This window comes from Chelon labrosus, assembly GCF_963514085.1.
Source record: "Chelon labrosus genome assembly, chromosome: 24".
Taxonomy (NCBI): domain Eukaryota; kingdom Metazoa; phylum Chordata; class Actinopteri; order Mugiliformes; family Mugilidae; genus Chelon; species Chelon labrosus.
This window is the reverse complement of record NC_140357.1, coordinates 9267437-9279625: the sequence shown is the minus strand read 5'-3', so window position 1 is coordinate 9279625 and position 12189 is coordinate 9267437. Positions and strand designations below refer to the sequence as shown.

General features: G+C 41.5%; 2 protein-coding genes across 2 annotated transcripts; both read right to left on the bottom strand.

Annotated features, from left to right (window-relative positions):
* Nucleotides 1-2553: 2553 nt before the first annotated feature.
* Nucleotides 2554-6000, bottom strand: LOC311509507 (cytosolic phospholipase A2 delta-like; the record flags this gene model as incomplete). Its single annotated transcript, XM_084574746.1, has 9 exons — nucleotides 2554-2731; nucleotides 2837-2871; nucleotides 3481-3570; nucleotides 3750-3871; nucleotides 3956-4010; nucleotides 4230-4272; nucleotides 4385-4425; nucleotides 5107-5238; nucleotides 5992-6000. The coding sequence occupies 9 exons, from the start codon at nucleotides 5998-6000 to the stop codon at nucleotides 2554-2556; spliced, it is 705 nt and encodes a 234-aa protein (XP_084430872.1).
* A 4223-nt stretch (nucleotides 6001-10223) lies between these two features.
* LOC311509350 (cytosolic phospholipase A2 epsilon-like) lies at nucleotides 10224-11363 on the bottom strand. Its single transcript, XM_084574505.1, has 2 exons — nucleotides 10828-11363; nucleotides 10224-10611 (listed from the first exon to the last, which is right to left on the bottom strand). The coding sequence occupies exons 1-2, from the start codon at nucleotides 11009-11011 to the stop codon at nucleotides 10397-10399; spliced, it is 399 nt and encodes a 132-aa protein (XP_084430631.1). The 5' UTR covers nucleotides 11012-11363; the 3' UTR covers nucleotides 10224-10396.
* Between the last annotated feature and the right edge of the window lie 826 nt (nucleotides 11364-12189).

Below are 12189 nucleotides of genomic sequence, written 5' to 3'. Positions count from 1 at the left end.
AGGTTTCTTCTGCAATCTTTATGATACTGGTGTTGGTCTGGGAGGCTACACAGTTATGGGTGACCGAGCAGACTGAGCACACACTCCTGAGGGGTCCCGATGCTCACAGTCCTGCTATCCGATATCTGGTTTCCCACTCTGACTGAGGTCTGTCTGTCAACATCCAGTTACAGATGGAGTCAGTCCAAGGGTCAGAAGCTTTTTAAGTCTAAGTATGAATGAATGAATGAAGCTGTATTTCATTGTTGTCATCATTGGGATTTCTTTAGCAGCTGCTGAGTGTTCTGAGGTCCTTGCTGATGTACTGTATACTCCAAGAAATGGTTTTCACCCACCAGTCTCACCGATGTACAAGGTGTCTTCTGCAATCTTTATTATACTGGTGTTGGAGGCTACACAGTCATGGGTGAAGAGAGTGCACAGTGGCAGACTGAGCACACACCCCTAAAGGGTTCGGATGCTCACAGTCCTGCTGTCTAATATCTGGTTTCTTACTTTGACTGACTGACTGAGGTCTGTCTGTCAACATCCAGTTACAGAGGGAGTCAGTCCAAGGGTCAGAAGTTTTTTAAGTTTAAATATGAATGAATGAATGAATAGCGTTCTGACATACGTGTCCTTACCCTCCAAGTGTGTGAGAGCAGCGCTGACAGTATCATCAGTTGTACTGTAACTGTAATGTGTCCACAGTATCTGGGAAGGTCATTTTTATTTTAGATTATGTACAACATAACTATCCTCTCAAAGCACTTCACAACAATTTGGGACGAGTGCAATGGGATGGTTCTCATTCAGGCAGGTTCTTTGGGAGGTGCAGAATAATTGTAGACTTAAAAACAGGTTGACACTGAGGACTGAGCAAGGGACATATTAAAGATGTCTGTGAAAAAAAGAGTACACGCACTAGGATGTTATCTGTGCAGTGTTATTAAGTTTATCTGGGAGGGAGTTTTTACTGGACGTTGTGTCTTCTGTCGATACACTGTGAAGACCATGCCGCAATCTTCCTCCATGATCAACCTGTCCTGTCTTTTCTCTACGCAGGTCATATCTTGCCTTGTTGTAGAAGTCAGCATCACCTGAGACAAATGCAGCTGAGCGAGCACATAGCATCTCACCAATGACCCCAGGTTTATCCTTCAGAAAGATTCTGCAGTGTTTGGTGGTACTAATGTGCTGACATAGAAAAATACGCAGCAGGTGTAATTGGCTAAGTCCACGTCAGAGTCCTCTCTCAAGGCAGCAGTTTTAATCACAAGGCACAAAGCGAAGCAATCCTGTGTAAATAATCGAGTAGTTTTCACATGTACATTCATCTGAGTTGGATTAATGTCTCCAGGATATTTACCTGCTTCTGTTTCACAGCCCGTATGGTCCTTTATGTTGACAGCAGTGTATATAGGGAGAGGGTTTTGACCTTCATTCACTGTCATCTGCTGGTCTGACAGGGTACTGGTCAGTTTCTGCAGTTTCCAAACACATTATTATGATTATTGGCTTTGTGCTTTATTTTTGATTTCTTTCAAAACGTTTGAAATAGTTGAGTACTTATCTGCTCACCTTCTGAAAGACGAGTTGCTCACAGATCAGACCGAACAAATCGACGGCCGACACAGAGTAGCCGTCATCAGCTTTCTGTTTCAGCTCTTCACAGTAATAGTGTAATTTTTTACGACACAAAAGGCTCAGCACCGGCCTGTCAAGATGTTCCCTTACTGCTGAGATGAAGGTGTTGATGTCCTGCTGTGACCAGTTAGCTTCCTGATACAAAGTAGACATAGCCCTGTTGACAGTGGGAGACAATACTGTTATTTCGCTGTGAAATCATTGGTCCTGTTCATGTTTGAAAAGTGTAGGAACCCAGATATTTGTCTGACCAGGTGGATCCAGACACTCCAGTGATGTACGTGACAGCATCCAGGACGCCGAGTTCCTTCAGGCCCTTCAGACTGCCAAACAGGCTCGTCATTGCTCTAGAGCCTCCACCTGAAGCCACCACTGCTACAGTTGGCACCTGGACACAGAGCACAGCAAAGGACGCACACACTGGGATGCAATATCTTTATTATTTCAGCTCAGTACAGCAAATCAGAAAGTCCTGTTAGGGTGTTCACAAATCTGAAAGCCACTGATTTTCCTCTTACTTGACACCAAGCTTTGTCTTTTCACATCTAATCCAGGTAAAACCCCTTGTTGTTGAGTTAAAATCTACTGTAGCAAAGGTTTACAAATGACATATTATGAAGTTATTATATCTTAAGTCCAGGAGCAAGACCATGCCCCATGTCCTTCTACTGCTCTTACCTATAAAGGTGTGTCTTAACCCTCTCCTTCTCTGTTCGTCTCAGTTCTCAACCACACCCTCCCCATCCCTCTCCTTTCTTCTCTCCCTCTTCCATCTTTTTTACAAAGACCAGGAGGACAGAGAGCCGAAGCTATCTGAGACATAGCTCTCAGTTGCTGGGTCCCTCTGTATCTGAAGTCCCCCCCTCCTGTCTACTTATAAACTCCCTTGCAGCAATTAAGGTGTGATCTTTGTTAATGTTATACCCTTTAATTCATGGTTTTAAAGAGCCACACTCCTCGTCCTACCTTGTTGGGTTCCAGTCGAGTGTTGAGGCCTAAAAGCTTCTCCACAGCCTTCACCACTACAGCCTTCCTCTTCTGCAGGTACTCTTTCTCTTGTGCCGGGATATCGTAGCAGATGCGAGCCAAAATATCTTTCTCCGTGCTGTCGGTTTGCAATGTAAAATAAAAAGGTATCGTGGTGAATGCAGACGCACACACACACGTGCTTATAGTTCATCAAAGGCAACTTTTGTATGAATCACCTTACCCTTCATGTGTTTCCAGACAAAAATCCACTGCCACCTGCAATGAGAAAATCCATCTTTGAAAATATCTGCTATATGTTATGTTATGGCATATGTTAATGCCCTACTCATCCATCAAATAAACATTTATCATACTTGATCTGTTTGGGATATAGTGAAATTGGAGGCCAGGTCAACACCTTGTGCTGTTTTTCACGTTTGTTTTAGTTGTTCCTAAAACGTTTTTGTGTGTGTGCCTGTGTCAGGCTGCATCCTGCTGGGGATGGCTGCTGCCATCAAGGCGTGTCATTGCTATGGGGTGGGGGTGCCTGGTGTGGTCTAGGTGGGTGCTACATGTGTAAGTAACATCCACATGAACGCCAGGTCCAAAAGTTTCCAAACAGAACAAATGAATTGATACAAGATGGTTAATGTTGTTTACTTCTTCCGTCAGTGGTCATAATGTTGTGGTTGATGAGTGTATGTGATAATTGTCATGTTTTTTTTACTTTCTATGGGCAAATGCCAGGGTTGGTCCTCAATATGACCGGTTATTCATTCTTCAGCCATAAAGGTATAAAAAGAGCTGATCTGGTGCCACCACTTTGGACCAGGCTTTTGGCAGTGCAATGGAAAAAAAGGCAGAATATAGCTTAGAAAACCTTACCCCATCAACGACAAGAGAAATCTTTCCTGTATGTTGGGCCGGTAGTGGAGGCAGCTTGATGGAAGCAACAGGGTCTGCATCAGCAGAAGACTGACAGACAAAAGAGAGAAATAACACACTATGTCATATGTGTTATTTGATTTTGATGAGGGGTTTGCATTGGTTGGAATAAGTGTTTAGAAGATACAGTAGCTGCTGTGAATTACTGTAATTGGTTTCTACTTTTCCTCCATCAGTTTTATTGGTTGTATAGAATATTTAAAACTCACTGCCAGTTCAAGTTCAGTCTCCAAGTCTCTGTTGATATGGAAACACAGGGTCTGGTCTTCTGAATCTATTGTCTGGTTTTCCGGTTGGGCGCCCTTTATTATCAGCACCTGTCCTTTAAGCACTTGTGGGAAAAAATAAAATAAATGTGGAGCTACAGTAGTATCATGTCTAAAATAAATAATTCATCATAATTTTGACAACATACAGTCGAAGCTTGGTGGCTTGTCAAGTTTGATGTGCAAGGCAGAGAATGGGCCAGCCTGGGGGACACCAAGAGAGAGAAAGACATTCATTATGGTCAACTAATTTAAACCAAATCACATTGTACATTAAACTTGTCTTTGATGTTCAACAACTAAAGTTGCATGGAACATAATAAACCACAGATATATCTAATATATGTATATGAGCTAAAAACATTATGCTGAGAAAGAAAAATTTAATATGTGATCAAGGGAGAAAAATCAAGAAAACCCTACCATCAGGATGCCGTTGGTGCCATAGTCATATGGGGTCTCGTTTCTGCAAAAGGGGGAAAACATATGATCCTTATTGAGCCTGGGTATTGGTCGACACATGAAATATTTTATGATAGATACCAGTAATAGAATACACTAAACTCAGTAACTCGTACCTCGGGAGCTGCTCAAACTCAACCACAAGTTCACCTGTGGTCTAGAAGAAAGTGAACAAGACAATTGGTAAGATGTGAGTTTAAAATATGCTGCAACAACTACAATAACAGAACTGTTCTTGTTAAGTCTGTCCTGTCCAACTCAGGCAGCCAATCGCCTTATCAGCCGAATAAATGACCTACTGCAGTCTTGGTCTTTGACATTGTCAGTAACAGATGGTTATTGGAGATGATTTGAGAGGTGGAGATGTAGTCTTTTGTCTTTGGCAGTACTTCTTTTTGTCCAGAGAGCCCAATTGATGTCCTCGTTAATGGTGATGATTCCCAGGAAGCTGAAGGATGATGGAACTGTTGGGTCTGGGTTCTTCCTAAAGTCTGCAAGCATCTCCAGTGTCTACACAGTGTTGCTATGGCTAATCTTCCACTCGCACTCAGACCTTTATCGAATCGAGGTTAGTCTAAAACGAGGTCCAACCAAAGAAATCAACATCAGGTTATCTAGCACATTTCTTCCTTGGAATCATAAGCTGGCATGCCAGTCTGAGAAGGCATCTCTCTGCCTCCAGAGCTGTCAGTAAGCCTGAGGTTAGGCGATGTCAGTGTGTCTTAATGCACATTTATGGGCTATGTAAAGAGTAGAGAGTCAGTGACCTTACTTACACAATTAATTTTACAGTGTAACTAGTATTATTTTAGCTCTTTGGTGTTTTACAGTGTTTTACCTCAGGTTCTAAAGGAAACACCTTGGTCTCCTTCGTCCCTACAGAGAGCTCTGTGACGTCAAAGTAAACCGTGGAGATCAGGTCATCAGCACTAAAAGTATCCTTATCAAACAGGTTCATCTCCAGAATATTCTGTGTAAACGAGAGAGTTGCACAGTGTAAATGAACACATCACTATTGTTGAGGTCTGACAGGACATGCCTGTACGAAGGTATTTACGATAAGCTGACATCAGATTACCACAGAAAAATTAAAACAAATGTTCAGAGTAGCCTGTGGTTCTGGTCCATTGGGATTACTTTGAAAATAAGGAATGTCATTATATAAATGGACTCACTTTCAACTGCCTGGGGACCCTATAGGTAAAGGTTTCGTTCCACTCAAAGTTATTTTTGCCTCTAATAGCTTTCGTGCGTACGGTCGTCGTCGACACCGTAGGCAGTGAGAGAGTGACAAAGCAGTCAGATTTAAAGACTAAACCAAAGGAAGAGGAAAAAAAGAAAAAAGGTTTGCAGTTTGAAAAAAACTGAAATGCACAGAGGATTTCTTGAATAAATTTTAAAGACAATACTCACAGTAATGTCGAGACTTGATTTTGGCCCTCAGTATGGTGACGTTCAGGGTCAAGTAGTAGACCTTTTCCTTCTGCTGAATGAACCAATGTACGAAATCGAGTTTAAGAAAAACAAGAAATCTGCTTCTTTACCTCTGCAGCTTGATGTCACAGAGAATCTTTATTTAAAATGTGGACATTCTGACATTAGTAGCGCTGCATGTCCAAACTGGTTGAACTAGTTTAAAATGGAATTAACAACACAAAATATTTTAAAGGACTACACACAGTCATCTGCCGTTAAAACTCGAACACGACATTGGAAATTTTACCCCCAACATGATTCCTTTGAGCTGATTCCTCTTGCTATCCTTCCTTCCTGAAAAGAAAATGCTTTTAAATTAATTCTTTTAACGAAAAACATGGTGTTTTAGCATGAAAGGATAAAAGCAACAGAGGAAATCAAAGTCACAAAGCAACATTTAACTTACTAACTCAAGAAATCCCAAAATTTCTGCGGGGCTGTGAAGTAGAGGACATAAGGTTGATGTTGTTCTGTTCAGCAGTGAGCAGTAACTGAGATGGATTTACAGATTGCCTCAATACTACTGGAATTACTGTTCGGTTTGTGGATTAGTATTCAACTAACAACACAGGCAGTGTTGACATGCTTAATAATCAGACACAGCTGTCACATTATTACTTAAAATCTCTTCGTTTTTAGCAAGCTTAAATAAAGCAAATGTAAACCAACCTCCTTGGGGTTTTCCTCTTCTTTAAGTCCTCTTCACAAATGTGTCCGAGAAAGTACTCAGCTTGAGCTGTGTTTGCTTTTATAGAGGGCAACCTATTCTTATCACAAGGAAGTAGTATGTCAGTTTTGATATAGGTTGTTGTAATGAAGGGTGGGGGGTGGGGTTGGGGGGGTTAGGGACCTGTACAAATTCCTCGGAAAGAACCTGGTGCAACAGAATAGTGTTGTAGTCAAGACCACCTAACCCGAGACCAAGACAAGACCAAGACTCTGAGGGGGCGAGACCAAGTCCAAGACCGAAACCGAACTGAGTAAACAGAAGGATTAGCTTATTTGTCATGTTGAAAAATAAATTCATTTCAAACTGTTGGTAAGGGCAGCTGGCCAGTCTTCAAACACACTTCACCCTCGCCCCGTCAAAAAACAAACAAAAAGAAAATCTCCAAGCTGAGTTATCAATGTACCAAGTTTTTTCAGATGGTTATACACACACATAGGCCTATACATTGGTTGAACAATTTTAATTATCTTCATGTTATTGCGGGCGGCACAGTGGTGAGGTGGTTAGCACTGATGCCTCACAGCAAGAAGGTCACCGGTTCGAATTCATGGGCCGGCTGGGCCTTTCTGTGTGGAGTTTGCATGTTCTTCCTGTGTCTGCGTGGGTTCTCTCCGGGTACTCCGGCTTCCTTCGACCAGCCAAAGACATGCTCATTAGGTTAACTGGTGATTCTAAATTGGCTGTAGGTGTGAATGGTTGTCTGTCTCTGTGTTAGCCCTGCGATGGACTGGCGACCTGTCCAGGGTGTACCCCTGCCTCTTGCCCGATGACAGCTGGGATAGGCTCCAGCAGACCCCCGCGACCCTTAACAGGAATAACCGGGTATAGAAAATGAATGAATGAATGAATTTATGTTATTGCTTTATATTAGGCATGTACACAAATGAAAATTCTTGGCTGAAACCGAAAACCAAAAGTGAGGAAACCAAGGCCGAAAACCGAAAAACAAAACACCGAAAGAAATTATTAAAGCCTAGCTGAGCCACCTGCGCTGCTCTTGAAAATCCTCAGATGGATTTATTTATTTATTTTTTATTTATCTGTTCCTGAGCTTATGCTCTTTGTTATTTATGTTGTGGGTCTTGTGTAACTTTATTGCAATTTAATTCAAATAAATGGCGTTCTAATTGTGGAGTGGGCGTGCTCGGAGGGATTTTCCTTTTCTGTGCCACTGCCGCATCCTTCTCATATTCAGCAGAGCGATCTGGATGTTTGGACTCGTGGAGAAATTCTCTACATGTTGATAAAGTAAGTGTCTCTAAAGGGACTCATATGGTCAATAGCAATGCTCAGATAGGCTGTGGCATTCAAACCACGGTTGATTGGTAATAAGGGGTCTGAAGAGGGGTTCACCACCTCCGGCTGATTTCTGATCTGGGCCCTCTAACAGGAGTCAAAGCTGACCATGTCTGTGAAGGTTCTCAGTCATCTAGGTCATGGTATATCCAAAAAGACGACAAGTCCAGTTGCCTTTTTTTAACGTTTTTGGATAAAGTCGACCCCATCAGTTTCACTGAAACCTGTGGAGACACAGGATTTCTGAACAAACTACAACCAATGAACATTATTAGTCATGATGTACCGTATAGATTTTGAGCAATACATGAAATTTAACTATTAATACACAGAGCAAAACAAGCAGCAAGAAAGTTGTACGTGCATCAATATAACTTTATGCTAAAATAACATAAGCCCTGTGATAAACTGGCGATCTGTCCAGGGTGTACACCGCCTCTTGCCCGATGACAGCTGGGATAGGCTCCAGACCCCATGCGACCCTTCACAGGACAAGGGGTTACAGAAGATGAATGAATGAAAGATAATATAACAGTTAAACTGATACGATTTGCAGGTATACTAAAGAAATAACATTGTTGAAAATGAACCATAAAATCAACATTTATTCATGATTTACATAGGAGCCCCGACCCAGTTAATTGCTATTGACCAAATCTACAAATTTCTTTGTTGCTACAATTCTGTTTGCAGTTGTCTGCAGAGGGCCTGGTTGCTATCCTTTAAGGGCTTTCAGCCTTTACAAGTGGCTTTTTCAAAGTCACTTGTAGGGTAACTTGATATGTTCAAGAGAGAACAGATATTAACTTAGGCCACTTAGTGAGTTGGGCTTAGATTTATCTGAAAATTAGAAAATTTGATATCCTGCCGTGACCAGTTCTCACCAATCAGGTGAGGGAGGCAGAGTTCTGGGAGTTTCTTGATCTTATGACCGAGGAAGAACTGACGACCTAAGTCCCCAGTTTGGACAAAAGCGCCATATTTTTGGAGTCCCACCTCATAGGGGGTAAACTCACACCACTCCGTCAACAGGATCAGTTGAAATGAGGAAAAAGGTGAAACACATGTCATGGTTCATTAGGGGTGGGGTTGTCTATGGCCACTTTGGATCTACAGGTGTTTTCACCAACTGTGAATTCATCATGGTGAATGTTTGAATGTTTCTTTCTGGTGTCTTTCCTTCCTGTGTTTCCCCTTCACTGATTATTTAACTGGTCTTTCCTTGTGTACTCCGCCCTCAGTCTCACCTGTGCCTCATTAGTCTCAGTGTGTCTATATATACTCCTGCCTTTCCCCTTTGTCCTCTGGCAGTTTATCTGGTTGTTTCTCTTTGTTTCCAAGCTCTATTTCCTTGCCTTGAGTATTTTCTTTAGATTTATTCTACTTTCTGTGTTATCTTGTTTGTTAGTTTCCTGTTCCCAGTTTTTAATCTCTGAAAAACTGATAAGAGGAAACACACCTTTCCAAAGACAAGTTGCTTGCAGAACAGGCCGAAAGTATCAATGAAGGACACGAGTAGCCCTCCTTGCCTTTCTGTGTTGTAATAATGGAGTTTCTCAGGATGCTCTTGGTGATCTGTTCCCTTACTACTGAGATGAAGGTGTTTATATATTCTGCCGTGACCAGTTAGCTTCCTGATACAAACTAGACATAGCCCTGTTGACAGTGGACGATGATACTGTTATATCACTCTGAAGTCATTGGTCCTTTTTTATGTTTGAAAAGTGTAAGGATCCAGTTATTTGTCCAACCAGGTGGTCCAGCATGTGAACCTTGCAGTGTTTAAGTCTTTCCCACCATTTAGACCTTCAATAAAAACTGACATATTTTGATTTTATTCCTGAAAGAAGGGCAATGATTCCAGCATGTTTTTTCAGGTAGTGAACACTAGAGCGCAGACTTGGCATTGATATCAGACTCCAAGATTTCAGCAAGCCCCAGGGCCAATCAAAAACTCCCTCCATATCAAATGTAATGTCCTAGCAGCCACACATAAAAGCACATTATGTTAAATATGATGGAGTTATTCCTTTTTATATTGTGCATGATAAACGGGTAGACAGAAAAAGAAATTTAATTGGCTGCCAAGACCTCTCTTTTTACAGACCTTTTATTCGTCAGCAGTAACTCATTGTGTGTTCTTTTATTTTGAAAAAGCTCAGTGTCTCGTCACTTTTATTTTTATTTTGAAACTGATCCTTTCCTTTGTGTGAGTTTTACTTCTTACCCAAATCCCCAGATTCCCTGTGTGTAGTTTTCGATTTATTAAAATAATAATAATTCCTTCATTTTAGAATTCTGTAAGAATAAAGCTGAATACTGAGGATAGTTTTCTTCCCCAATCATCTGGTCAACAAAGACTCATGCATAGATAAACTGAAGATTCAGTGTTGCAAAGACTTTATTACATTACTAAGTATGTTTGTACATACAAGGAATTTTCTTTGGTGTTGTTGCACACAATTAATCAATGAAATTAATCTGTTATCCACACAAACAATAATCTGTTAAAGCACAAAAAGACATCAATTTCTGTCGGACTGAGATGCTCTCAGATTTCACAATCAACCATTTTCTAGGTGGCTTTGAAGGTAACTTGATGTGTTTCACACCGAGCAGATATAGACTATTTCTCTATCTTTACCTCCTTCCTCTGCAGGGCCTTCTGGAGGACCTCACAGATGCTCTCCCTGTTATTCAGGATGTTGTAAGCAGTGAGGTCCACCAGAGCGTCGAAATTCTCTTTGGAGTAGCACAGATGGGTGGTGGTATATGGAGATTTGCGGCTCTCCACGTCCACCTTCCCGGCTTTTATTTCGTCCTCAGTCACACGTTTCACGCCTGCAAAGACGCATGATGATGATGATGATAAAGCTGAATTAACTGTACATTACAAAAAATATTAAACACACGTTTTTGTGAATGGGTGAGATCCTTGTCTTCTGAACAGATGCACTCTAATTTGGGCTTGGAAAGAACTTGTAATCCTGGAGGTGGACTTACTTTTGCAACTTTCTGATATGTATTATAACTTTTCTACATTAAACAAAAACTTACCAGGACTTTTGTAGTCTCTGTACGTCACGTTGGACAGCGGGAAGTGAATCACAATGGGGGCCTTGGGATTCTCCTTATCCTCCAAAATGTAGACCTCCTTCTTTGGCTCCTTCTCCATACTGTCATAGTCAGCATTGGGGAAGGGGATGTTGTGTTCTTTGCAGTATTCTGCCGTCTTCTTCATGACCTGATAAACACAATAATGTTAAAGCCTCTTCCACTTAAATTTGACTTTTCTCGAATGTTTACTTTTTTCACAGTGCAGAATCCAATACAGAAAAGGTAATAACCTCCCATGGAGAACTATTTGGATGCTCAAACTTCCTCTTTGAAAGCATGCCAATAGATAATGGTGATATGCATATGAGAAAGCTCCAGGAAAATTGTTCTTTTCCGTCATATCATTTTTTTCTGGTCCTACAAACTGGTACTAACCTCCTTCAGCAGAAATAATAACTTGTGCATAGTTTATTGGTCTCTAATAGCACCCATGCAGAAGTCCTTCAGCTGCACGATTTTCTTGCCATAAGTGACGTTTATACATCCTCTGACACTGTTTCCTATCCGGGCCTTTAACTATGACATTCTGAAATCCTCTAACCCTAATCCTACACCTAACCCTTTTCCTATCAGACCTTTGCTGGTCAAGCTTGTGCAATGTCATCGTGGCTGCAAACACAGGTAATCCTAACCCTAACCCTAAAGGCCATAAATCTATCCAAAGAGGATACCAGAGGTCAGAGGTTTAAATAAGGCAGCTTCCATTTGTCCCTTCCATTGGGCCGGGAATACCAAGAAGGTTAGTTTCCACGGAATGAACTTGTTTCATGTTTTCAGACTTTGACACTATTATTATGGTTTAAAATGTGAAAAGTCTCTTAATCTGGAATCCTGGTTTAAGGATTTGGGATACTGGAAAAAAAGACCTGCTGCAAAAGGCATCCCATGAGCGTGATGTGTAAAGTCTGAAGTAGGAGTGGGTGTTGATACCTAGAGTTTCTACCCATGTACATCAAACAAAAATAAAAAAAGATCTCCTGGAGGAGATCTTTGCTATTAATGAAACCTTCAGATCATCTTTCTGTTTACATTGAGCATGTGCTGTGGTTCCCACGAGTAATTCAGGCTTATGATGACGTCTACGTCTCTCTCAGTTCGCAGGATCGGTGGACAGCCGATGTTGATGGCGTGGCCAGAATCGACCATGTGCAGAGTGGTGTCACTGGGGGTCAGCTTGTTCGGGAAGGCATCCGGGTGGTTTTCTGTGCAGAGAACAGAAGGAAATGTCGAATGTGAGGATAGGTTAATGATGAGGAAGCCGTATGGCTTAAGCTCTATCTGTTTGTGAGTCCCTTTTTTTTT

Bases quoted from the DNA above. Each gene is read 5' to 3' on its own strand.
- LOC311509350 (XM_084574505.1), bottom strand. From the start codon at position 11,011: ATGAAGAAGACGGCAGAATACTGCAAAGAACACAACATCCCCTTCCCC. The intron at 10,612-10,827 runs GTAAGTTTTTGT...GCGTCTTTGCAG, and splicing joins CAGAGACTACAAAAGTCCTG to GCGTGAAACGTGTGACTGAG.